General features: G+C 44.1%; 1 protein-coding gene across 1 annotated transcript; it reads right to left on the bottom strand.

Moving 5' to 3' along the window:
* Positions 1-1,983: 1,983 nt before the first annotated feature.
* On the bottom strand, positions 1,984-26,480 carry LONRF2 (LON peptidase N-terminal domain and ring finger 2). Its single transcript, XM_088841637.1, is given in 19 exon segments — positions 1,984-2,145; positions 2,148-2,189; positions 6,245-6,387; positions 8,643-8,833; positions 9,497-9,655; positions 10,841-10,874; positions 10,877-10,958; positions 11,788-11,902; positions 12,450-12,549; positions 14,271-14,472; positions 15,385-15,548; positions 16,479-16,599; positions 18,363-18,481; positions 25,929-25,956; positions 25,958-26,090; positions 26,092-26,232; positions 26,234-26,290; positions 26,292-26,360; positions 26,362-26,480. Coding segments are annotated over 19 exon segments (2,172 nt in total). The 3' UTR covers positions 1,984-1,992.
* Positions 26,481-27,867: the final 1,387 nt, after the last annotated feature.

Here is a 27,867-nt window from a genome sequence, read left to right as displayed (position 1 = left end):
ACCACGGTCAAGATGCACCCACGGCGGTCAAGAACCACTTCTAACAGAGGTTCTGGTATACTGCAGTTCTGCTTTCTTTTAGGTGATCAGCTTAGGCTATAACGCCTAAAAATGGTGACTACTCCTGTCAGTGCGGGGCTTCCCAGGTGGTGCTAGTAGCAAAGAATTCACCTGCCAATGCAAGAGATGCCCGGGTCAGCAAGATTCCCTGGAGACGAAAATGGCAACCCACTCCAGTATTCCTGCCTAGAAAATTCCCTGGACAGAGAAGCCTGGCGGGCTACATACCATCCATGGCATTGCAAAGAGTCGGACATGACTGAGAGATTGAGCACACACGTTGTCAATGCATGAATTAATAATATATTTTAGAAATCACTTGGCCAAATTGCCTTTAAACCATGTTCAAAATGAGATTTGAGATACACAGTATGTAAGGCACTGGAAACAGGGATTGGAAAATACCTTCAAATTATCTCTTTGGGATTAAGAATAGTATTTGCTCACTCCATAATGAAACTGAGTTTTAGCCACTGAAACCTCCTACAACTAAAAGCAAATATGACTATGAAGTCTTTCTAATAAAAATGCTTGATGAATTGATGAACCAACCACCACTGGTCATCATGAACTGCATTTTTTTAAAACTCAAACATCACATACCTTGGATGAATAATAAAGCAAAACTCAAAGCTGTGATTAACTCTCTAGTGTGGTTTTCATCATCTCTTCATTAAAAACGTCCACCTCACAGACCAAGAAGCCACCTAAACATACCAGCTGTTAGGCCAGTGAGAACGAGCCAGCACATCACGTTCAACGGTTATTCCAACTAACATCAGCAATATGCACCAGGGGGTTGGAAGTTATACACTGTATTTCAGTAGATAACAACTAGTCTGACCACAGTAAAACTTAAAAAAAAAAAAAAAGAATTTTCAGGCTGGGTTTGGAAAAAAAAACTTGCTAAATATTTACATCCCATACCCACCTCCCTCTCTTTGTATAGTGTCCTGGTACGCTTTCTTGGGATAAATAGATACCGAATTCATAGCAGCTTTTTAATGTCTATCAGTGGATGGATAGTGAGCTCAAATTTACTGATGGATCTAACATCTAACGCCAATCTGAGTAGAAACCTGACATTTTCTAATGCTTCACACCCACTCAATTAATAAGACGTTGTGTTTCCAAGGGGTTCTCTGCACTATTTTGCTTGTACTCTTAACATCCCAATACAGGTAGAATGTTAGCTCCCTTTTCATCCTGTGTTGGTTGGGTGTGAGTGTGGGTGTGTATGCACGCACAAATACATATCCTCAAATCAACTACACTGGCTTCAGGTTTTTCTATATCCAAGGTACACCTTCTTACATTTTGATATTCATTTAGTTAAAATATGCAATTGACCACATTTGAACTACTGCAGGACACAAGAACACAGCTCTATTTGGTTCTATGCTACTTGTTGGATAAGGACTAACTTCACCCCCCACACTGGACAATGGTTTGATTCCTCCATTTCACAGTGACACACAAAGCCTGATAAGCATGTTTTCAGCTAGCCTGGACTCTGAGAAATATGCTTCCAGATAACAAAACAGTTTTGTTCTCACTACCCACCCACCCAAGCGAGCTGTTCCCGTCTGGAGGAACAAGACACTTCACTGGGAAGGCAATCTTCTTTCCAGCAAAACCTAAACCACTCGGCAATCATCTTTAGTGTACTGAACACTGGAAGCTTCTGTTGCAGAGAGATTTTTTTAGGTTGTTTTCCAACCATGGGATCCATTCAGATTTCAGTCTCACCTTGTACGGAGTCGGATTCCATCTAGCACAGATTTAACTTCTGAGTAGGAGACAACGTCTGCCCAAGTGTTCCATTCTGGAACACTATCAACAAGCATTTTACAAAAGCATGATGGATGGATGTTAACTCATCCGTGCCTGGCACACCTCATAAAAACTCAAGGCCTTCCAGAAACCTTGAAATCAACTATTTCTCTCCTTGCTATTAACGAGCTCTTGCTGACTACTCATCTTACACATGACGATGACTAATATTCTCCGAATGGCAAGCAGGCACTCCTTCAGCGAGATCATGCCCAGTGTGGCCAGTTGAGCCTTCCGCTCCAATGCCAACACTTGGCCAGCATCCACCAGGACCACACAGGACCACTAGGGTTACTCTGCAAGAGAAAGGAAGACAAAATTAGCACCTCAAGGAGAAGCCTATTCTCAATGTGGTCCTCTGTCTCATCAACAGGAGGAAGAATTAAATGCTGCCTTCTCTCTGAGGCCTAATGCACCATTCATTCGGCCCTAAAACACAAAGCTTACTTTTTAAAAAGCTTTTTATAACTTATTTATCTATTTCTGGCCATGCTGGGTCTTTGCTGGTGTGTGGACTTTCCTCCCGTTGCAGAGATTGGGGGCTACTCTCTGGTTGCAATGGGGTTTCTCATTGCTGTGGCTTCTCTTGCTGTGGAGCAGGGGCTCTAGCATCTGCTCTGTGGCATGTGGAATCTTCCCGGATCGGGGATCGAACCCGTGTCTCCTGCACTGGCAGGTAGAGTCTCTACCACAGAGCTACCAGGGAAGCCCCAACAAAGCTTACTTGTATGTTACACACTTAAATGGGGGAAATTCACATAAGGAAGAACCTGACAAGAGACGCACCTTCCACAGGAAAACTCTTCATGAATTAGGTGTTTGCAGTAAAGGGTCGGACACGACTGAGCGACTTCACTTTCACTTTTCACTTTCCACTTTCACACATTGGAGAAGGAAATGGCAACCCACTCCAGTGTTCTTGCCTGGAGAATCCCAGGGACGGGGGAGCCTGGTGGGCTTCCGTCTATGGGGTCACACAGAGTCGGACACGACTGAAGTGACTTAGCAGCAGCAGCAGTCTCTTAAAGCTCTAGTTCACGATTTCTCTGGTGGTTCAGTGACTTAGACTCCAAGCTCCCAATACAGGGGCCTGGGTTCAATCCCTGGTCGGGGAACTGGATCCCACATGCCACAACTAATAAGACCACGCACAGCCAAATTAAAAATAATAAAGCTCCAGTTCAAAGTCTATGACCCATTAGAAGAAGTGATCATAATTTTTATCTCTACTTTCCAATGTTCTGCTATTGTCTTCTAAACATGCGCTACAAAGAAAAATGTTTATAAAGAAACAGTATAGATACAAATTTGACTGTTATAAATCTTATAATAAAGTCAGTGAGACAAATACACATATATATGAAATAGCTATATATATATGAGCTACTGTTAAGTATACATACGTGTGTGGTATCGTGGTTTAGTTGCTAAGTCGTGTCTGACTCTTGTGACCTCATGGACTGTAGCCCACCAGACTCCTCTGTTCATGGACTTTTCCAGCTAAGAATACTGGAATGGTTAGCCATTTCCTTTTCAGGGGATCTTCCACCCAGGCATCAAACCCAGGTCTCTTACATTGCAGGCGTATTCTTTTACCAACTGAGCCACCCGGGAAGCCCATTTAATGAGTTACTATTAAATATATATATGAATTATTATGCCACCTGATAGCCTTTATTTCATAACCAAACAGGCACTTCTGGATTGAGCTCTGAGCAAAAGGTAACCACAGAGTTACTTTCAATATTCCTGGAACTGAAACCAAGATACCCAGGTCTCCCTGCTTCTCCTCCATCCCCACTCCAGAAGCAAGCAGAATCCAAACTGGGAACCAGTGGGGGTGGCTGCGGGCTCACCTCAGCTCAGGGTGAGAGATGAAGGACGGCACCAAGGTTAAAGTGCATGGGGCAGCCCACGTCACCGTGCAGAAGGCACCCACCTCCCCTCCAAGGGAAGACGGCACAAGTATTGGACAAAACAACCTTCTGTAAGGTTCATACTCTCTTTTCCCTCCTCACTTTACTGAGTAGGGAGAAACTGAGTAGCAGGCTTAATGGGAAAGCCTTAGCATAAAGGAGCTTCCCTGGTTGCTCGGACGGTAAAGAATGCACCTGCAACGGAAGAGACCCAGGTTCGATCCCTGGGTTGGGAAGATTCCCCTGGAGAAGGGAATGGTTACCCACTCCAGTATTCTTGCCTAGAGAATCCCATGGACAGAGGAGCCGAGCCTGGCGGGCTGCAGTCCACGGGGATGCAAGGAGTTGGACACAACTAAGTGACTAACACTTTCACATTCAGCATAAAAATACCTCCCACATAGGACCTAAAATCCTCCACAGTGGGAAGACAGGCGGTCTCCCAGAGGTGTTCACCTTCTGGTTCTTAAGCCCGTGACTATGCAGCTTACACGGCAGCAGGGACCCTGCAGATGTGAGTGAGTCAGGGACCTGAAAAGGTGCAGAGATGATGCTGAATTGTTCCTGGCGGGTTCAACCTCATCATAAAGGTCCTTCCGGCAGACAGCTACTCTGGGCTGTGGTCAGAAGGGGGTGTGAATCATGGAAGAAGGGTCAGAGGTCAACACTGCTAGCCTGGAAGATGGAGGAAGGGGCCAGAGCCAAGGAACACCAGTAGCCTTTCAAGCCCAGAGAAGGGGAGGAAATGGACTCCCCCTTAGAGCCTCCAGCAAGGAATCAACTCTTGCCATCACTTTGATCACAGCCTGGTGAGACCTGTGAGGGATTTCTAATCCCCAAACTGTACAACAATAAATTTCTGATGTTTTTAAGCCATGACAATCATGCAGTGTGTTACAATTAGAGAAAAATTTGGGTTAATAAGCAAAAACACCTAGAAAAAAGGATAATTCATACTGTCATCAAGCTAGCCTAATCACCTTGCTTTCTGAATCTGAGCTACAAAACAGAGAAGGAGCAGAGATTGTAATAGAGCAGAGGGTGAGGCATGCCTGAGGGTGATTTTTGACCGAAAGCATTTTCCTGGGTTTGGAGAAGACAGAACTCACACGAGAGTAACAGACACAGGCCAGCAAGAGACACGAAAGGAAAGGGAAATTGACGGAAGCAACGCAGAAGACACGGCACCTGACCCGACGCCTGCGAGGCCTGGCCCTGGCCCCTCACTCTCGGTCACGAGCCCGCACCATCCCCTCCTGGCTCTGTCATCCAAATGTGTGGGAGACGAGCCATTTGCACTTAGCGATGCTTCACAGACCTGAAGTGATGAACGCCTGAAATACAACGGAATATCACTCATCCATAAGAAGAACAAAACTGGGTCCTTTGGAGGGATGTGGATGAGCCCAGCGAAGTAAATCAGAAAGAGAAAAACAAATATCGTATTTAATACATGCACATGGAATCTAGAAAGATGGTACTGCTGGACCTATTTGCGGGGCAGGAATAGAGGAGCAGACGTAGGGAACAGAATTGTGGACAGAGGAGAGGGAGAGGGAGGGACGAACTGCGACAGCAGCATTGAAACATGCCCACTGCTATGTGTGAAAATAGGCAGCTAGAGGGACTGTGCCATATAACACAGGTGCTCAGCTCGGTGACCTGTGATGACCTAGAGGCTAGGATGGAGGCAGAGCAAGGAGAATGAAGAGGGAGGAGATGTGTGCATACATGTGGCTGATTCACTTTGTCGTACAGCAGAAACGAGCATAACATTATAAAGCAACTATACTCCAAGAAAAACAAAATCCTATGACAAGCCAAAATGGAAAAGAACACGAGTAAAAGAATGCATACATAGGTATAACTGAATCCCTTTGCTGTATAACAGAAATTAACAACACTGTAAATCAACTGTACTTCAATAAAAATAAATAAATAAGAAAAAAACAGCATCACTGAAGCACTCCTGGGAGCAGAGAGAAAGCCAATGAAGACAGGACAGGGGACTAGAAAAGCTTCTAAATTGATGACAGAGAATTTTCTCATTTATTCAACGCTTGTTCATTAGGTGTAAGGCAGGATTAGGTACAAAACATGGAGTCTATCCTGCTGATAGATGACAATCATCAAACCTTCTGATGTTGGTGAGAGAAGTACAAAAGATGACAGTCAACCAGAATAAACTGATTTCTGACAGAAAACAAATTACCCTCACGCAGTATTTATCAGAAAGCATCTATCACTTTTGCTCCACAAGGCACATGCTACTCTATCAGGTGTCTCTCTGGGCTCCTGATAAATGACATGGTTCATAAACGGCCATAACAGAGTCGGCGGCAGAGCAGGTGCTGCCAAGCTTCGCTGTGCTGTGGCGTGTCTCAGCACACGATGGCAGGAAATATCAGCACTATCAAAGAAGCCGCACAGCATACCTGAGGCTCAGGTTCTCTGTCTGGCATTAACCCAAAATGGCTTAAAATCTGCTCTTTCATGGGATCCTGAAGTGACGCGAACCAGGACACAGACTGCCGATACACTGAACCGTGCAGCACGCCAAGCTCCTCGCACTCTGGGCCTTCCACCCGGTCAGGGAAGACAGGCAGCCTTTTCAGAGATTCATGATCACACTTACGTGTCCATTACACAGTGACCAAGCCCATGTCTGCTGAGCAGATTCCTGGCATTCAGCACTTCAGTAATTCATTCAGTTCAGTTGCTCAGTCGTGTCCGACTCTCCGCGACCCCATGAATCACAGCACGCCAGGCCTCCCTGTCCGTCACCAACTCCCGGAGTTCACTCAAACTCATGTCCATTGAGTTGGTGATGCCATCCAGCCATCTCATTCTCTGTCGTCCCCGTCTCCTCCCGCCCCCAATCCCTCCCAGCATCAGAGTCTTTTCCAGTGAGTCAACTCGTCGCATGACGTGGCCAAAGTATTGGAGTTTCAGCTTTAGCATCAGTCCTTCCAATGAACACCCAGGACTGATCTTCATAAATGGACAGGTGGCGCTATTGGTAAAGAATCTGCCTGCCAATGCAGGAGATACAGGTTCCATCCCTGGGTCGCAAGATCCCCTGGAGGAAATGGCAACCAACTTCAGTGTTCTTGCCTGGGAAATCCCCTGGACAGAGGAGCCTGACGGGCTACAGTCCACGGGATGCAAAGATCGGACAGGACTGAGCACACACACACACACAGGTACACAAGCTCAATGTAGAGATCTGCACTGTTACATAGTGGTGCTCAATCTATCCCATGTCCATCGGTAACACCCACATGTTTCTCTTACTATCTTAATATAAAAATGTATCTGATATTATTAGGAATCATTTTTAATGGCTACATGCAATCCTACATTTGAAATATACCATAATTTATCCAACCATTCACATAAGATGTATTTTATTAATAAGATAACACAAATAATATTAAGTAATTATGCAAAGTGGTTTTTTTCATGTGTGTGAGAAGGGGCTGTCATTGCCTCAGGATAGATTCCCAGAAGCAGAATTACCAAGTCAAAGAGTTGTTTAGTTGCTTAGTCGTGTCCGACTCTTTGTGACCCATGGATTATAGCCCACCAGGGTCCTCTGTCTATGAAATCCCATAGATTTCAAGCAAGAATAGAATTCATAGAATTCTTTCCAGGCAAGAATACTGGAGTGGGTTACCATTTCCTTCTCCAGGGGATGTTTCCAATCCAGGAATGGAACCCTTATCTTCTGTACTGGTAGGCAGACTCTTTACCACTGAGCCACCAGGAAAGTTCAAGTCAAAGACTTATAGCAGTTTAAACCTGTATTCCATGCCACCAAACTATACTTCAAAAGATATGCTACAGCAACAGTGCACTCACAGCCTGAGCCTGATGCCAGAGGAGATCCTATGGCTTTAGAAGGACATACCCTGCTGCCGGGGCCCCTCTCACTGCCCAGCAAGGCGCCATCCTAAGTAAGAATACTGAGCAGAAACAGCTCCAGGGGGCCCGGGTTTGTTCTGGCGTCATCCCTGCCTCTCATGTGGGAATGCTAGCCAGTTGCTCAGTCGCCTTAGGGTAGAACTTCCTCATCTGTAAAACGGGAGTAAACCACTAAGGTCCTTTCTGATTGCAAAACTATAGCATTTATGAAAAGTGGGGTAGACTCTGGAATTAGATTGTAACACATAACCATTCTTAATTTTATTAAAAAGTAAAGATATCATTTTGCCAACAAAGATCCGTATAGCCAAAGTTATGGTTTTTCCAGCAGTCATGTACAGATGTGAGCTGGACCATAAAGAAGCTGAGCGCCAAAGAATTGATGTTTTTGAAGTTGGAGAAGGCCCTTGAGAGTCCCCTGGACAGCAAGATCAAACAACTCAATCCTAAAGGAAATCAACCCTGAATACTGTTTGGAAGGACTGATGCTAAAGCTTAAGTTCTAATTCTTTGGCCACCTGATGTGAAGAGCCAACTCCTTGAAAAAGACCCTGATTCTGGGAAAGATTGAAGGCAGGAGAAAGGGATGACAGGGGATGAGACGGTTGGATGACATCACTGATTCAATGGACATGAACTTGGATGAATTCCAGGAGATGGTGAGGGACAGGGAAGACTGGCGTGCTGCAGTCCATGGGGTTGCAAAGAGTCAGACACAACTTAGCGACAGAACAATACTAGAAGAGGAACCCGGAGAGCCACCACACTCATCTTCAAACCAGTTCCCTGTGCCCCAAACCTTGCCGTTCACCTGGTTGCATTCTGCCCTCTGGCCCGTGAGGCCCGGTGCCCACAGGTGAGCAGAAAGAGCGGCTGGAGAGGGGACGGAGCTGGCACTGCAGGTGTGACTACTCACCCTTTCATCTTCCACTCCACTGAATTCCATTCCATTGAATACAGTGTCCGCCGTGTTGTAGCCGTCTCTGTGACGGTGGCTCAAAACCCGGAAGCGGCTGATCCCCACGGCATCAATGACGGAGTTGCCATTGGGGAATGTCCTGACGTCCTTGATTTCCAGCATGCAGCCATACTCCAAGATCCTGGCGGGACAGGTGGGAGAGACAGCCGAGAATCGGCAGGTGTGATGTTCAAGGGGAAGAAGTGGGAGACGAGACTGGAATGAAAGGTGGAGTCACAACACAGAGGTCCCCAGGCTTGTACTTCGTTGTGCAATAGGAGCCACTGCTGCTGGTGCTGCTGCCATCAAGTCACTTCAGTCGTGTCCGACTCTGTGCGACCCCACAGACGCTAGAGATTACCAATATCATCTTAAGTTGTTCTCCAAGAAAACTGAAAAATGCTGCATTTAATCATAAGCCCCCTCCTCTTTAATCTTCTGGCTGCGCCACACAGTGTGTTCACAATTACATAGTGTTAGTCGCTCAGTCCTGTCCAACTCTCTGTGACTCCATGGACTGGACCGCCAGGCTCCTCTGTCCACGGGATTTTCCAGGCAAGAATACTGGAGTGAGTAGCTGTTCTCTTCTCAAGGGGAATCTTGCCAACCCAGGGATCAAAACCAGATCTCCATGTTGCGGGCAGATTATTTACGATTTGAGCCACCAGGGAAGTTCCGCCACTCAGCATGTGGGATCTTGTTTCCCCAACCAGGAATCAAACCCACATCCCCTGCATTGGAAGCGTGGGGTCTTAACCACTGGGAAGTCCCCAGAACCTTTTCTTTGAATACTGATAACTCTTACCCCGCGTGCTCAGCAGATAAACACACGCCGAACCGCCTGGTGTCCGTCTCCACGCATGTTTGCATCGTAAGCCAATAGCGAGGCTCACAGACGTGGAGCGGGCGGGGCACAGTGGGGAAGGCCATGGCACACACAAAGATGGGCACATCTCTGGTCAGACTGCGGGGCAAGAGGAATGTTAACTAGCTGTGGGAGCTGTCAGACACGGAGGGGTGTGACAACCGCAGTTCTCTTAATGACAAAACCCTTGGGCTTGCCTAAGCCTCAGGTGGGAAAAGAAAGTCAACAGTCACAGCAGAGAAAGTGCTCAGCAAGCCCTCTTATTTAATCTGATGAGAGAACGCGCTTAAGATCACTATGAACACATTCTAATGACCTCGAGGACACAGTGCTAAATGATGTAAGTCAGACAGAGAAAGACAGAAACTATATGACCTCATTTAAATATGGAATCTAAAAACAAAACCAAGTTCATAGATAAAGAGGACAGACAGGGTTACCAGTAGTGGGGTGTGTGTGTGTATGTGAGCGCACGCGCACTTGTGTGTGTATCTTTGTGTGCAACGGGTGAAGGGGGTCAAAAAGCACAAAGTTCCAGTTATAAAATAAACAAGTCCTGGAGATGCAATGCAACGCATGGTGACCATAGTGAATAATACTGTATTGCATATTTTAAAGTTGCTAAGAGAATAAATCTCAAAAAGCTCTTATCACAATAAAAATATTGTAACTGGAGACAGATGTCAGCTGAGATTTCCTATGGTGGTCATTTCACCGTATACACAAATATCAACTCACTCTGTTGTACACCTGAAACTAGTATAATGTGAGACGTCGGTTACATCACAAGAAAAATAAATCAGAAATAATTCTGATGAAAGCAAAAATGACAGACGTCAAAAGTAATGAGTTCTGCTAATAAATAAAAAAGACTAGAAGAATGATAAGATCTCAATACTTACAGGTCACTACAACACAAAATTTTAATCACTTTAAAAGAAAAAAAAAACAACTGTCAAGCCTATTTTGAGGGGAAAAAAGCCTGTTTTCGAACAACTTCTGTTTTTAATGAACTGTGCCTTTTCAGTTCTGAAAAATTCAGTATTGCTTATTTAGATATAAAAAGCAGCCATATGATTCTGTCAAAACACACCTTGGGAATATTTCTTACAACCTTCTTCAGTTAAATTCTATAAACACTTTGCAATTAATTTTTTTTCTTTTTTGAGTCCAATGTCTCTACCAAAGAGGCGAAAAAAAAAATGAGATAGAGCTGTGAGGTTAGCCAGGATTTTCTTCTTTAACCTCAGCTCAGCACAAAGTACCCAGAACACGAGGACTTACTGTGACAGCTCCATCATTTCTTCATCATAGATTATCTGTCAGACAGCTCATCTGAGAAATACCAAAATATTCATTCTTCGGCCAGAGCAGTTGTATTAAAATTTCTGCTTGCCAACAACTGTAACAAAACAAAGTTAAATAATACTGCCTGGTATTTAATTCTTTTTTTCAAGATTTTTTTCTTTTTCTTTTGATGTGGACCATTTTTAGTCCTTATTGAGTTTGTAAAAATATTGTTTCTGTTTTACGTTTTGGTTTTCTGTCTGCAAGGCGTGTCAGATCTTAGCTCCCTAACCAGGGATAGAGCCCACACACTCTGGAGGGGAAGGTTAAGTCTTAACCACTGCACCACCAAAGGATGTCCCTATGGTAATCAGTTCTTAAGGAAAAAGAGCTCTCTTTTGTAGGGAGCTGAGGTCTCAGAAGACAAAAGGGACTGAGGTGAGAGAGATGGAAGGTTGGCCCTGTGAGGGAGGGCTGGGCTGTCCCTCCCCCAGGAAAGCAGCTCAGGAGACAGGGTTTGCCTGGAGGAAGGAAGAGGCAATCCCCATCTTGCTGGCGTCTACACTCTCCATGGAGAATCGGGTCAGGGAGGGGAGAGGGAGCGAGTAGCAGGTGGAGGAAGACAAGAGAAATATCAAAGAATCGCCTTGGAGGGTGAAAAGCTGAAGCCACCAGAGAAGCACAGCAAGAATGACTAATGGTGTTTCAAGTCTCAGATTTAAGATTATGAATTTTGACTGAAATGTAATCTTCCCTACTTTGTGGGCTGACTTTAGCTTTGCTCTCTACTTATACAGATACCCACAAAAGCAAAAAGCTGACTTTGTTAGGCCTGAGAATGCGAGCTAAGGGACCAAGGAATTAAAAGCTGCACGTGAAGGGAAAGGAGGTGGAGGCCAAATTTTAAAAGTGCCCGGATTTGTCATTTCCAGAGAAATACTTACTTCTGAAAGTCTTTCTTTGCACAAGGGACAATGTGGGACATGGTCCAGGCCGTGCTCGAGGCATTTCAGGCAAAACGTGTGTCCACAGGGCACAGTCACAGGTTCAAAGAGCAACCTGCAGAAACATCTGGGTTTTCAGCAAGACATGTCCACAGTAGACTTTCAAAGAATCTATTCATTTTAGAAGAACTCTAGAAACCACTTATACCCATTTTCCGTTTTCACCTTTCTTATCAGATTTTTATAAAATAAAGCAATTGTTATTGAAGTGTACATAATTTCTCTGATAATAGGAGACAGAGGTAAAGAGCAGAGTTTCTGACTCAGAGGGAGAAGGAAAGCGTGGGATGATTTGAGAGAACAGCATTGAAACATACACATTATCCATGTAAAACAGATGACCAGTGGAAGTCTGACGCATGAAGCAGGGCAACCTGGAGGAATGAAGTGGGTGGGGAGGGAGTTGGGCGGGGGTTTCAGGATGGAGGGGACAGCAGGTGTACTTATGGCCTACTCATACAGATGGGTGGCAAAAACCATCACAATATTGCAATTATCTTCCAATTAAAACAAATAATTTTTTTAAAAGCCCATTACGTTTAGGATACAAAATTCAGAAAGGCTGGATTTTTCACAGTGGCGTAGATGCTATGTCGCCATACCTCATGCAAAGGGCACACTCAAAGTCAGCCACCTCTATGGGGAGCTCTTCACTTTCTCTTGTGTTAGAGTTCACATTTCTTTCGGGTAAGGAGTCGGCCTCTGAAAAAATTTAAATGCTATAATTAACACTTGCACATCTGGGTAAGAGAAAGCAATAAAGTCTATTTCCTCTGGCGAAAGTGTGTTACAGGCTTCTCTGGTGGCTCAGATGGTTAATAATATGCCCAGAATGTGGGAGATTCAGGTTCAATCCTTGGGTCAGGAAGATCGCGTAGAGAAGAGCTACCCACTACAGTATTCTTGCCTGGAGAATTCCCTGGACAGAGGAGCCTGGTGGGCTACAGTCCACTGGGTCACAAAGAGTTGGACATGACTGAAGCGACTGAGCACGCATGCAGGGACACATTTAAATGAGTTTTAAATGTCCTTGACAGTTCCAGGACCCCCAGGGATGCCAAGATCCCTGATGCTGGATGGAGTTCCTTATAGAAAACGGTGCGGTGTTTGCGGATAACCTAAGCACACCCTCCCACGCACAGGCACAGCCCAGAGGTATCTCGGGGTCAGTTTCAGTCCACCGCAATAAAGTGAATACTGCAATAAACTGAGTCATACAAATTGTGTTTGGTTTCTCAGTGCATATAAAACTTATACTTGGGCTTCCCTGGTGGCTCAGGGTTAAAGAATCTGCCTGTCACTGCAGGAGACCTGAGTTTGGTCACTGACTTGGGAAGATCCCACACGCCAAGGAAAACCTAAGCCTGTGCACCACAACAACTGAGCCTGCGCTCTAGAGCCCGGGAGCCGCGACTACTGAGCCCGTGAGCTGCAACGACTGAAGCCTGAGCACCCCAGGGCCCGCTCTGCCACAACAGAAGCCACCACAAGAAGTCTGAGCACCGCAACTAGAGTAGCCCTCACTCTCCACAACGAGAGGGAGCCCTCGAGCAGCAGCAAGGACCCAGCACAGCCAAAAATAAATAAAGTTTAAAAAAACCCTCATGTTTACACTATATTGTAGTCCACTAGGTGTGCAGTAGCATTATCCCTAAAAAAACAACGCACATATGTTAATTAAAAATAGTGTTAGTCGCTCAGTCGTGTCTGACTCTTTGTGACCCCGTGGACAGTAGCCCGCCAGGCTCCTCTGTCCATGGAATTCTCCAGGCAAGAATACTGGAGTGAGTAACCATTCCCTTCTCCAGGGGATCTTCCGAATCCAGGGATAGAACCTTGGTTTCCTGCATTAAAGGCAGATTCTTTACCATCTGCGCCACCAGGGAAGCCCTAATTAAAAATAATATATTGCTAAATGGGCTAACCATTTCCTGACAACACAGGTTTGCCACACACCTTCAATCTGTTAAAAATAACAATGATAATAATCTGCCAAGCACAATAAATGAGGCATGCCTATACCTTAAATCATCTCCAGATTACTAATAATACTTATAGCAATATATGTAAATACTATGTAAATACTTGCTACACAGGGTAAAAGCAAGTTCTGCTTTTTGGCACTTTCTGAAATTTTTTTCCCAAATATTTTTGATCCGTGGTTGGTTGAATTCACATGTATTGAAGCCTGACTGTATATAGCCATTATTTGTCTATAAAGCATGAATAAAAGTTAAAGTTATACCTAAATTTCTCTGCTTTTTTGGACACTGAAACTGACCTATAGTCTGAAAGGTAATATATTCAATCATTTCATTATTCATCTTAAACTGCCTGTGTAAAATTATTTTTAAGTGTATTAAGTATCAGCCAACAGTCTATCACTCTCCGGTCACATACTCCACGACAAACAGCCTACTAACCTTTCTTGGGAATTTTCCCAGGGGCGTTTACATTGTGTGCATCCTCCGAGTCATTCGGAAACTTTCCCTTTAAACCAGTGCTGGGTTCCATTGGAAGGATGCTGTCTAATACCTCCTGATCCTCTTCACAGTGTAAGCCCAGAATGAAATGTAAAACTGAGGAACTGTTATTTCTAAACACATCAGGTTTCTCAGATGGATTCTGATAAAGTAGGAAAAAAGAAACCTGACTATTAAAGACATCATAGCATAAGAAAAAAATGTCATGCGATAGCCTTTCTTGGGAATCTTTGGGAAAAAAAGAAGCCTTACACTCTTCCTTCATAACGGGTTTCATCTATTAACTGCTGAGATGAACTGTACAGTTTTCATAGTAAAATATAAGGATATTTCTTCCTGAGGGAGCAACTGAACACCAGTATTCATATATTCAAATTATCCCTGTGCTTTCTTTTCTTTAAGACAAAATAATTTCAAGTCTCCTGAGGTTTTGGGTGTTTGGGAATGTTCTAGAAGTTTCTTCCAGTCTTCAGTGATTTTCTTTTTTTAAATATTTTATTTATTTACTTGGCTGCACCAGTCTTAGTTGCAGCATGTGGAATCTTTAGTTGCAGCATGTGGGAACTAGTTCCCTGACCAGGGATCAAACCCAGGCTCCCTGCATAGCAGGCACTTAGCCACTGGACGACTAGGGAACTCCCATCAATCTTCAGTGATTTTCAGTACTTCCACCAACATCCTTTGAAAGTTTTAACTCTCAAGAGGAGAAGCCAGAACTGGTCTTGAGAAGTACTAGCTAACGGAATGTTAACATCTGAATAGCTTGTAAAAGTTCAAAACTACATTAAGCTTAATCAAGATAATTTTGACAGTGACTCCCCTGGTGGTTCAGTGGTTAAGAAGCCACCTCTCAATGCAGGTCACATGGTTCCATTCCTGGTCAGGGAACTAAGATCCCACATCCCTTGGAGCAGCAAAGCCCAAGAGCCACAAATGAAGAGTCCGTGTGCTGCAACAAGAGATCCTGCATGCTGCAACTGAGACCTTACACAGCTAAGTTTAAAAAAAAAAAAGAGAGAGAGAGATAGTATTGACAAATACGTGCACTTCCTACCTTAGACCCTCCTGCACTGCCACCTTCCTCCACAGGACCCTGGATGTTCACATGGCTCTGACATTGAGCCTTTAATCTCGTGTTCAACAGTAAGCTTTGGGTGGAAGATGTTAAATTCTGGGGCATGTTTTCTGAAGCTGGGAAAAACACCTCACATAGTACCTACAAAATTGCCAAGAGGAAAAAAGCATTTTTTAAAACACTTTTGAAAAATACATAACAAACCTAAAAGATTCAAAGGAAATGTAAAAATAAGAGCTCATGGTCACTGGAAATGCTCAGGCTGTGTAACTATCATACAAGATTTTTAACAGGGTAGGTCCTTACACCAAGTGTGACTTGATGACCTCTAATAAGATTAGGCTGCTGCTGCTGCTGCTAAGTCACTTCAGTCGTGTCCAACCCCGTGTGATCCCATAGACGGAAGCCTACCAGGTTCCCCCATCCCTGGGATTCTCCAAGTGGGTTGCCATTTCCTTCTCCAATGTGTGAAAGTGAAAAGTGAAAGTGAAGTCGCTCAGTCGTGTCTGACCCTTAGCGACCCCACAGACTGTAGCCTACCAGGCTCCTCCATCCATGGGATTTTCCAGGCAAGAGTACTGGAGTGGCTCGCCATTGCCTTCTCCGAAGATTAGGCTAAAGAACTGCATAAAAGAGCAGGTATTTCTGCATCTTGTTCGTGAAGCTTTGCTTAAAATTTCAAGTCAACCTATGTAGCTGAATTGATTTATTTTGCATATATCACAATGACTTTCATGTGGCTCCCACACAAACTATAACATTTGAATTACAAACCCTAGGATAAATCACCTCGTATCCCCAGCATTATACACTAACCTTGTCTCACTGATACATGTCATTAGTTCAGCACAGGTGAGATATATGTGCCATCTCGTGAAACGTGCTGTATTACCCATGGATGAAGGTTATCAAATGTGGGAACTCATCATTACCACTGTGCATTTTAAATCACACTGTCATGAATATTCAGAGTTACATTTCTCACTTATTTTACACAAAAGAGCTACTCAGCATGAACATAAAGGCAGAAAGTAAGACTCAAAGAAGCAAGTCATTGAAAGGGAATCACATCTTTTCGTCTTCTTTCTTCACTGAGTTACATTCAGGTTTTAAAGCAAGGCAGTAGAGAAGCTCCTTCAATGTCTCCTTACTTCTTCCCAGTCCAGAGAAAGCCTGGGCTTTCACATGATGCCCCTGGATGCATCCTAAGACAAACATTTGAAAAAAACAGTGTGATGATACACTTGCGTACAAACGACCCTGAAAAAAAATCACTGGAACTGTTTAATTTTTATATTAAATAGAATAAACACAAGCCCACGGAGGATGGCTTCAGATCTACCACTTTATAAACCAGGAAACCTGAATGTCCCACGAGTATGATCCATGATCAGAACACCAGAGTCCACACTTGGAGTCTGATCCCAAAGCAGATTCAAGGGACCTACTAAGAGAGAACTGGATGTCCGGCACCTTTAACTTACTCAGTGATCAGAGGTCACTACCATGTTCCCGTCTTCAAGGTGCACATGGTTTTGTGGGAGCAGACACACATGATAGAAATAACTACAATAAAGTGTTAACATACAAAGTACCACAACAGAAATGAACAAAACACAACATGGATCAGTATTTCCCAACAGCATTTTGTTTTTGCTTTATGGATAAAATATTTTCTCAAATCACTGTATATATTGTGGTTTGTCTGACTAGTTCACATGTTATATTTCCATTAGAGTCAGTTGTTCCCATCATTTAATCTTTCTCTTCTGCGCTGTTCAATTTTTTTCTCATTGGTCCTCAGTTCTTTGCTAATATTTAAGAAAGATGAACTGTTTCCAGCAGGTTTCCTTTGACACTGAGTCAGTTAGAGCCTCGGCTGACTGGATGGATGGATGACTGGGTGGATGGATGCATACTGGATAGATGGATGGATGGACGACTGGATGAATGGATGACTGGACAGATGGATGGATGGATGACTGGACGGATGGATGACTGGATAGATGAATGACTGGGTGGATGACTGGACAGATGGATGGATGGATGACTAGATAGATGGACAGATGGATGGATGAGTGGATGACTGGATGGATGGATGGACAGACAGACGGATGGATGAATGAATGACCAGATGGATGGATGACTGGATGGATGGATGACTGGATGGATAAAAATAAAGGAAAAAGGAAGAACAGGCTACATATTGTCTATTAACCTGGGTTAATGCTTTTTCAGTGTTTCTAAAAACAAAGGTAATTAGAAAGTAATACAGCAGGAGAAAAAATAATTATTAAATAGAGAATGCTATAAGTGTTCATCTCATCACAAGTTCTTTAAAACTTTCAAATCTCTTAAGGGGTTTAAAATTCAAAGATTCATAAAAAAAAGCTACACCTTTTATTCTTTGGCTTATAAACCTTCTCAAGGACAACTTAAGCTGTCATTGTTAGTCAAACTTATTTTGTATCACAGAGAAAGATATTGGAACTTTCCAGCCAAGACACAGAAATTAAAATTATTCCAGAATACATACAAAAGTCACCCTTTTACTAACACTGCTTATATTCACCATGTATATTAGGGCTCAACAGCTAATCATGATTATTATATGATCTTCCTATTTAAACTGTAATCTTAAACATTTCTTTTAACTCACAAATCTATAAAGTTCTATTATTTTACATATTTGTTCAGTGCATAAGGCATATTATTCAGTTAATCATCTACTAAGAGTAATCTAAATTAGTGTTTCTTATCTAGATCCAGTTGGAAACTTGGTCTTTTCAACTCTGCTGGATTAGTATGAAGTGGATTGCTACATTTAGACTACCTATAAACTGAGAGAAATGTACACTGTCTATAGCTGCCTGATCACAACAGTCTTATTTAATAATTTATTAAGAACATTCCATAAATTTACATTTATTATCTCCAAAGCCAACCCATAAAAATACCTTAGGCAAGAGAGGTTCATTCTGACAAATTTCACCAGCATCCTGCAGAGCCTGTTCATAGTTCTTCATGGATAAATACAATTCTGCTCACAGCAGCAATAATGAATTATTACCAGGAGCTGAAAGACATTAGGGATGGGGATGGAAATAAGCAAATATGACTGCATTTAAAAAAATTATCTTTAAGTGATTAAAAATATTAAATTAGAAAACAAACATAAAGGTAACCCTACTTTGTCGGTGGGAATGTAAACTAGAGAATGCAAACAGCCACTATGGAGAATGGTACGGAGATTCCTTAACAAACCAGGAAGAAAACTACCATGAAAGTGAAAGTGAGGGTCACTCAGCAGTGTCTGACTCTGCAACTCCTTGTGATTTTTTTTTTTTGCCACTTTCAAGATTTCCTTTTGTGTGAGTATTTATATGAATGTTTATATGATTGTGTGAAAGTCGCTCAGTCATATCTGACTCTTTGCGACCCCATGGACTTCTCCAGGCCAGAATACTGGAGTGGGTAGCCTTTCCCTTCTCCAGGGGATCTTCCCAACCCAGGGATAAAACCCAGGTCTCCCACATTGCAGGTGGATTCTTACCAGCTGAGCCACACGGAAGCCCAAGAATACTGGAGTGGGTAGCCTATCCCCTCTCCAGGGGATCTTCCCGACCCGGGAATCGAACTGGGGTCTCTTGCATTGCAGGCAGATTCTTTACCAACTGAGCTATCACAGACAATAAGAAAACTGTAGTTCACAAAGACATGTGTCGAACCCTGGTGGTCTAGTGGCTAAGACCCCACGCTCCCAATGCAGGGGGCCCGGGTTCGATTCCTGGCCTGGGAATCAGATCACACGCCACAACTTAAAAAAAAAAAGAGATCCCACCTGCTGCAAGGAAGATCGAAGATCCCACATGCTACAACTAAGACCCAGCACAAATAAATTTTTTAAAAGAGACACGTGTACCCCAATGTTCTCTGCAGCACTATTTACAATAGCCAGGACATGGAAGCAACCTACACGTCCACTGACAGATGAATGGATAAAGAAGCTGTGGTCCACATACACAATGGAATATTACTCAGCCATAAAAAGAAATGGATTTGAGTCAGTTGTACTGAGGTGGATGAACATAGAGCCTGTTACACAGAGTAAAGAAAGTCAGAAAGAGAAAAACAAATATCATATACTAATTGCATATATATGGAATCTAGAAAAATAGTACTGATGAACCTATTGGCAGAGAAGAAATGGAGATACAGATGTAGCGAATGGACCTGTGGACACAGCAGGGAAAAGAGAGGCTAGGAGAAATTGAGAAAATAGCATTGACATATACACAAAATCATATGAAAAACAAATAACTAGCAGGAAGCTGCTGTCTAACACAGGGAGCACAGCCTGGCACTCTGTGATGGCCTAGAAGGCTGACATGGAGGCGGGAGGCTGAAGACAGAGGGGATATTTTCATAATTATGACTGGTTTGCACTGATGTATTGCAGAAACCATCACAACATTGTAAAGCAATTGTCCTCCAATTTTAAAAAAGGTAAAATAAATAACTTCTTCTCAAATCATATGGAGAGTTTCGTAGTTTGGTAAGTATATTTTACACAGCTTCTCTCAGGCAATCAGAAATGAGAATGAGTGATAGCTCAAAATGCATCAAGAAAACAGACTGCTACACACACAGTAGCTACAACATAATTTCCACTGAGTAAATGCTGAGCCATCTTAATGTTATAACTAGGCATGTAAAAATAAAAGATTTAGAGTAATTTTCTTGAAAGTACACAAGGAAATTTGCACTTAAAAACAGAATAGTAAAACATAATTTGTTTTTCTATACAACTGAGTGGGTGCAGATTCATGACCATAACTGTACTTGTAACATGTTCTCTTAAGTGGGAAAAGAAGAACAATCTTTTCCCTAGATTCTTCAAACAGAAGAGATCTTGAGAATTACTCATATGCTGCTAAGGACCTAAGTCCAGCTGCACAGAAGCCAAGAGAACTAATGACAGTGTATGGAATTGTTGAGCAGGCAGGGTACCATGGAAACACGACAAAGCCAGAGCTCATGAAAGCAGAACCATTACGACTATTTCTTATGCTCCTGGACATAATTCACTCTACCCATACTCATGGTAGGATCTCTGAAACAGGGCTGAAGTGTGCCTTTTAGTTGATCGATAAATATGCCAGGCACCTGAGATGTGTTCTCATCTCTCTACTTCACACATTTTCAACTTGCTCAAAATCCTTGAGCTTGACTTTTCCTCAAAGTAACTACTTGGTGCTTTCCAAACCCTACTCTATATCTTCTCAGTTTACACAGTTACCTGGGAAAACACTCATAAAAGAACTCATGCAAAAAGATAACTGAATCAAGGCATGGTGAGCAGGCACTGCTCATAAATGCGTTATTGCTCCAAGCGTATAATACAGAGAAGGGTATGACAGGGGCAAAGGGGAAAGGGGAGCAGGAATGGAAAGCCAAACAAGAAAAAGCTGAATTTTTTAAAAAGACATTGACAACAGAGATCAGAAACTTTTTTTTCTGTAAAGGCCAGGTATTGTGCTTTGCAGGACAAGAGGTCAACTTGAGGATATGTAGGTATTTCTATAACAAGGGAGAAAACAAATTTTTATAACTTATTTGTTGACAAAATTCAAAATATTTTTGTAATATAGATCCACAGGGTCACAGAGTCGGGCACGACTGAGCACACACACACACACACACACAATTAGAAAAATGGAATTCTCTTCCAGAAGGTAAAATTTTCTCAAATCAGGTTCAGAGTTAGTGTCCCCTGTCATAAAAATCAACTGAAAATGTTTACTGCCTGATCTATAAAGAAATTTTACATATTCATCTTTGAAAATGCTCACAGGTACTATGCAATATTGATGTCAGTCCACAAATTCGATTTTAATATTTTTTTTTATGTGGACCATCTTTAAAGTCTTCACTGAATTTGTTACCATACTGCTTCTATTATATGTGGTTTTTTTTTTGGCCACCAAAAAGCTACCTGGGTAGCTCCCCCTCCAGGTATTGAACCCAAGGCCCCTGAATTGGAAACACAGAGTCTTAACCATTGGACCACCAAGGAACTCCCAAACATGTAATTTTTAGTCAGGTATTTCACTGCCTGGAAGGTATTCATAGAATTCTATTCTGTCCATCTCATGATATTCCCTCTGTAGTCCATCTACACTGAACATAATTGCAGATTAATCCTTTCCAACACAATATCAGGTTCAAGTGCCTCAAGGGCACAGTCAAATGCATTCTGAAACACAGAAAAATCTATAGAGATTTTTGGAAATCTAAAACAAACCCAAAAAAAAGAGAGAGAAAATGCTGCTGGAAATATATTCTGAGCTTGGGAAATATACCTACTGCAAATCTATGTGAGAATGGATATTTCCATCTTGTTCCCACTTTGCTACAAGCTGATTCTCTGGAATGGTCTAAATAATCACACCTGATGAAAAAAACAGCTGACTTTTGCATTCTAGTATTTGTACTGTTTCAAAGAAGAAGAAGACAAAAAGAAAGACCATGAGAGAATACTTGAGGAGATAATAGTTGAAAACTTCCCTAAAATGGGGAAAGAAATAATCACCCAAGTCCAAGAAACCCAGAGAGTCCCCAACAGGATAAACCCAAGACGAAATACTCCAAGACACATATTAATCAAATTAACAAAGATCAAACACAAAGAACAAATATTAAAAGCAGCAAGGGAAAAGCAGCAAATAACACATAAAGGGATTCCCATAAGGATAACAGCTGATCTTTCAACAGAAACTCTTCAGGCCCGAAGGGAGTGGCAAGACATACTTAAAGTGATGAAAGAAAATACCCTACAGCCCAGATTACTATACCCAGCAAGGATCTCGTTCAAATATGAAGGAGAAATCAAAAGCTTTACAGACAAGCAAAAGCTGAGGGAATTCAGCATCACCAAACCAGCTCTCCAACAAATGCTAAAGGATCTTCTATAGACAGGAAACACAGAAAGAGTGTATAAACTTGAACCCAAAGCAATAAAGAAAATGGCTACGGGATCGTACTTATCAATAATTACCTTAAACGTAAATGGGTTGAAATTTTCAAAAAGGCTAGGAAACAATTCTCATAGCCATCAATAGTTCAGTGTTGAGTTCATGAATAGTTTTTAAAGTTTGGGACAAACTGTACTATTTGCTATTTGAAGTACTATTTGTAATTGGCATATTACGATGTAACATTGGTCTTCATTTCCATCTTAAAACGCCTAAAATTGCCTAACAGGTTTTTAGATTTGTGAATTTTAGTTGAAATGTATTTTACGATGTTACTAAACCTGCGGAAATATTGAAATATTTCAGAGAACTTATTCACTGTACATTTAATTTATTTATAAAAGTTATGAACTGTAGAAAGTTTTACTTGTTGGGTCAAATGCTTGTTGCTTCAAATGCTTGTTGCATTTGAAGTGCTAGTTACAAGAAAATCAAATACCTTCAATGTATAAATGCTATTAAGTTTTTAAAGGACTCTGGAGTATAAGTAAGTTTGTTTAAAGAAATTTAGTCTGTTCAACTTGAAAAAAATAAATAAATAAAATTGGAAAAAAAAAATATGACCTAAATCAAATCCCTTACGATTATACAGTGGAGGTAAGAAACAGATTTAAGGGACTAGATCTGATAGATAGAGTGCCTGATGAACTCTGGACGGAGGTTCGTGACATTGTACAGGAGAGAGGAACCAAGACCATCCCCATGGAAAAGAAATGCAAAAAAGCAAAATGGCTGTCTGAGGAGGCCTTACAAATAGCTGTGAAAAGAAGAGAAGCGAAAAGCAAAGGAGAAAAGGAAAGATATAAGAATCTGAATGCAGAGTTCCAAAGAATAGCAAGGAGAGATAAGAAAGTCTTCCTCAGCAATCAATGCAAAGAAATAGAAGAAAACAACAGAACAGGAAAAACAAGAGATCTCTTCAAGAAAATTAGAGATATCAAGGGAACATTTCATGCAAAGATAGGGTCAATAAAGGACAGAAATGGTATGGACCTAACAGAAGCAGAAGATATTAAGAAGAGGTGGCGAGAATACACAGAAGAACTGTACAAAAAAGATCTTCACGACCAAGATAATCACGATGGCGTGATCACTCACCTGGAGCCAGACATCTTGGAATGTGAAGTCAAGTGGGCCTTAGAGAGCATCACGACGAACAAAGCTAGTGGACGTGATGGAATTCCAATTGAGCTATTTCAAATCCTGAAAGATGATGCTGTGAAAGTGCTGCACTCAATATGTCAGCAAATTTGGAAAATTCAGCAGTGGCCACAGGACTGGAAAAGGTCAGTCTTCATTCCAATCCCAAAGAAAGACAATGCCAAAGAATGCTCAAACTACCGCACAATTGCACTCATCTCACACGCTAGTAAAGTCATGCTCAAAATTCTTCAAGCCAGGCTTCAGCAATATGTGAACCGTGAACTCCCAGATGTTCAAGCAGGTTTTAGAAAAGGCAGAGGCACCAGAGATCAAATTGCCAACATCTGCTGGATCATGGAGAAAGCAAGAGAGTTCCAGAAAAACACCTATTTCTGCTTCATTGACTATTCCAAAGCCATTGACTGTGTGGATCACAATAAACTGTGGAACATTCTGAAAGAGATGGGAATACCAGATCACCTGACCTGCCTCTTGAGAAAGCTGTATGCAGGTCAGGAAGCAACAGTTAGAACTGGACATGGAACAACAGACTGGTTCCAAATAGGAAAAGGAGTATGTCAAGGTTGTATATTGTCACCCTGCTTATTTAACTTATATGCAGAGTACATCATGAGGAACGCTGGGCTGGAAGAAGCACAAGCTGGAATCAAGATTGCCGGGAGAAATATCAATAACCTCAGATATGCAGATGACACCACCCTTATGGCAGAAAGGGAAGAGGAACTCAAAAGCCTCTTGATGAAAGTGAAAGAGGAGAGTGAAAAGGTTGGCTTGAAGCTCAACATTCAGAAAACAAAGATCATGGCATCTGGTCCCATCACTTCATGGGAAATATATGGGAAAACAGTGGAAGCAGTGTCAGACTTTATTTTTTGGGACTCCAAAATCACTGCAGATGCTGATTGCAGCCATGAAATTAAAAGACACTTACTCCTTGGAAGGAAAGTTATGACCAACCTAGATAGCATATTAAAAAGCAGAGACATTACTTTGCCAAAGTGGTCATGTATGGATGTCAGAGTTGGACTGTGAAGAAAGCTGATCACCGAAGAATTGATGCTTTTGAACTGTGGTGCTGCAGACGACTCTTGAGAGTCCCTTGGACTGCAAGGAGATCCAACCAGTCCATTCTAGAGGAGATCAATCCTGGGTGTTCATTGGAAGGACTGATGCTAAAGCTGAAACTCCAATACTTTGGCCACCTCAGGTGACGAGTTGACTCATTGGAAAAGACTCTGATGCTGGGAGGGATTGGGGGTGGGAGGAGACGGGGATGACAGAGAATGAGATGGCTGGATGGCATCACCAGCTCGATGGACATGAGTTTGAGTGAACTCCAGGAGTTGGTGAGGGACAGTAAGGCCTGGCGTGCTGTGATTCATGGGGTCGCAAAGAGTCGGACACGACTGAGCCACTGAACTGAACTGATTTGTACTGTTTCCTTTGATGCTGCAAAAACAGTGGTGGTAGTGAACATTTTTCTCTTATTCTTGAATTTTTTTAAAAAGTGTCTAATGTTTTAACATGAAGTATGTTTGCTAAAATCTTCCGAGAGAGAATATTTATCAAATTAGGTTAAACTGCCTCTTATTCCTAGTTTCTTATAAGGGCATTATAACGTGGGTATGTTACATGTAGTATGTCTCCCCGCTGGTATTATTGAATGGTAATGATGAATTACCCTTACATTTCAGGGGTAAGCCTTCCCTCTTGACCTTAACTCTTACTACATAGCTGGATTCAAAATACTAAGAAATTTAAAGTTTTGGCATCTATGTATCTATGTAACGTCGTGGTGGTGGTTTAGTCGCTAAGTCGCGTCTGACTCTGTGACCCCAGGGACTGTAGCCGCCACACCTCCTTCCATGGGGTTTTCCAGGCAAAAATATTGGAGTGGGCTGCCATTTCCTCCTCCAGGAGATATATAACCATCTAAAAATTAATTACACCGTAACAACACCTAACGGCCTTTGAGAGAGGAAGTCAGAGCCTGACTGCAGAGTGTAAGAGCATCCTTCCTGCGTTCACCACCTAAATCCCCAAAGCAACCCCAGCCCCACCGCACAGTTCTCTTCTGCGCCCTGCCCCAGAGCGTGAGCCATCTGCATTTCCCTGCTTGACCACCGAAAACGCTTCACTACACTCCTAAGATAGGGTGAAAAAGCAGTCTTGGCCTCACAAGACGGTTCAGCAGTGCCGCGAAGGTCCTGGAAAGACCGCCCGCGGGTGCACCTGGTCTCACCACCTCCAGAAAGCAAGTTCTCCCGGCCCGGACCCGCGGCTCACAGCTGGGCGGGCAAGCGGCCCTGCGCCCGCGCCCACTACCCAGGTCCAGGGCTTGGGGACACCTTGCTTAGCGAAGCCTCCGGCTGCCGCTGGCGCCGCGGGGTCCGCGCCTGGCCCGCCAGCCTGCACGCCCGGCACTCTCCCGGGAAGCACTTCTCCCGCAGGCCGCTCAGCACCACGTTGACCCGGCGCGCGGGCGGCCGGGCCCGGCTCGGCGCAGCGCCGGCACACAGTGAGCCCGCACGGCAGCGTCACCGGCTTGTGCAGCAGCCGCCGGCAGCGCGGGCAGCCAGCAGGTCCCGGCAGGCCTCCCGGGGGCGCGGCCGGTGCTTTCCCGCAGTTCGCGCGGGCCCAGGGCGCGCGCCAGGCCGGCCGTCAGTTCCCCCAGCTCGTCCGGCCGCGGCGCCGCGGAACGCGCCCAGGCACTCGGGGAGGCGGCCAGCGCGGGCCAGCGCGTCTCGCAGCCGCCGGCGCCCAGCGGAAGAGCCTTGTCGAGCCTCGGAAGGCCTCGTCGCCCTTGTCCACGCGCTGTGCCGGCGGCTCCCCGCAGTCGCGGCCGCGACAGGGTGGCGGGACCGGCTCGGGGCTCATGACCGCCGGGCTGCGGCGACGGCGAGGCCCGGAGGAGGCTCGCTGCCCGGGTCCCGCCGGCGGGAGCGCGATCGCTTCCTTCGCCGAAGGCCAAGCGAGTCCGGGGGAGGCGCGCTCAGGCCGCACTTCCGCCGGCGGCACGGCTGGCTTCTGGCAGCTGAGACAGCCCAGTTCTGTGCAGGACGCAGAGACACACCCCCCGCCCCCCACCGGCGGCTCCCGCAAACCCTCCACTCCTCGCCCCGGACGACCTCGCGCGCAGTAGACGCGCGCGTCTGCACGCGCCCCCAGCCCGCGCGTTCTCCGCACGCCTTCCGCGACTTCTAAGGCCCCCACCTCGGCTCTGGGAACAGGTTCCCTCAGCCCGCCCGGCCCTCAGCTCCGCGCGCTGAGTCCCAGTCTGGCTCAACAAGGCCTGGCCAAGACCACCACCTGCGGCTGTGGTTAAAAAGAGAACAGACAAGTACCAAGGGTGTAAGGTGTAACATGGTGACTATGGCTAACGCGGCCGTACCATGAACAGGAAAGTTGTTAAGAGAGCAAATCCAAGAGTTCTCATCACAAGGAGAAAATTTGTTTTTCCCTTCTTTTCTTTCATTTCTTTCTATTGCATCTATAGGAAAAGATGGAGAAGGGAATGGTTACCCACTCCAGTATTCTTGCCCAGGAAATCCAAGGATATCAGTAGCCTAGCGGGCTGCAGTCCATGGGGTCACAAAGAGTCAGACACTACTGAGGCGACTTAGCCGGCACACAAGATCACATCCTGTTTGAGAGGAACTTAAGGCATCACAGTGGATGCTCCCAATTAGGAGAGGTCACTCAGGTTACACAGCATGAACATAGCCAAGGTCAGTGGGCTTGACCCCTCCACACAGTCTGAGTGGAGCACTGGTTGAGCACCCTAGGGCCAGATGAGTCATGATGGGTTCCTCAGAAGCCCACCTTCAAGACCATTCTATTGAGTTCCATCACCTCTGCATTGTTTGGGGACGTGGACTATCTACTGATAATCAATACATAATTGAGGCTCCAAAGGATCTCTGCTGGTGAGTGCTCATGGCCAGTCCCAGCTCCTCCCAGAACAGCCTGGGCTGGCTGGGCTTTAGGTCTTTCCCCCACCCCCATTCTAATGAACTACTGCCTAATTATCAACCTAATTAAGGGTACCTGCTGGGGAAATCAGCCCCTCTGATCCAGGTTCCTGTTGCACTGGTCACAGTTCTTTTGTCCTTGGATGATCACGGGCCGACTCGGGTTCTCACCATGATGTTTGGTTATCTGTAAGTTGGCCTCCACTCAGTCACTGGGATAATCGGGAGTAGACTGTGCTATGGGGCTGGGGGCACAGCTCCCAGACGTTGCTGCTCTAAAGATGCTCTGCTAG

The sequence above is a fragment of the Moschus berezovskii genome, chromosome 11 (assembly GCF_049115385.1).
Source record: "Moschus berezovskii isolate FMDL1 chromosome 11, NW_MosBer_1.0, whole genome shotgun sequence".
Taxonomy (NCBI): domain Eukaryota; kingdom Metazoa; phylum Chordata; class Mammalia; order Artiodactyla; family Moschidae; genus Moschus; species Moschus berezovskii.
The sequence above is the reverse complement of the archived record's forward strand: the minus strand, read 5'-3'. Positions and strand labels throughout refer to the sequence as shown.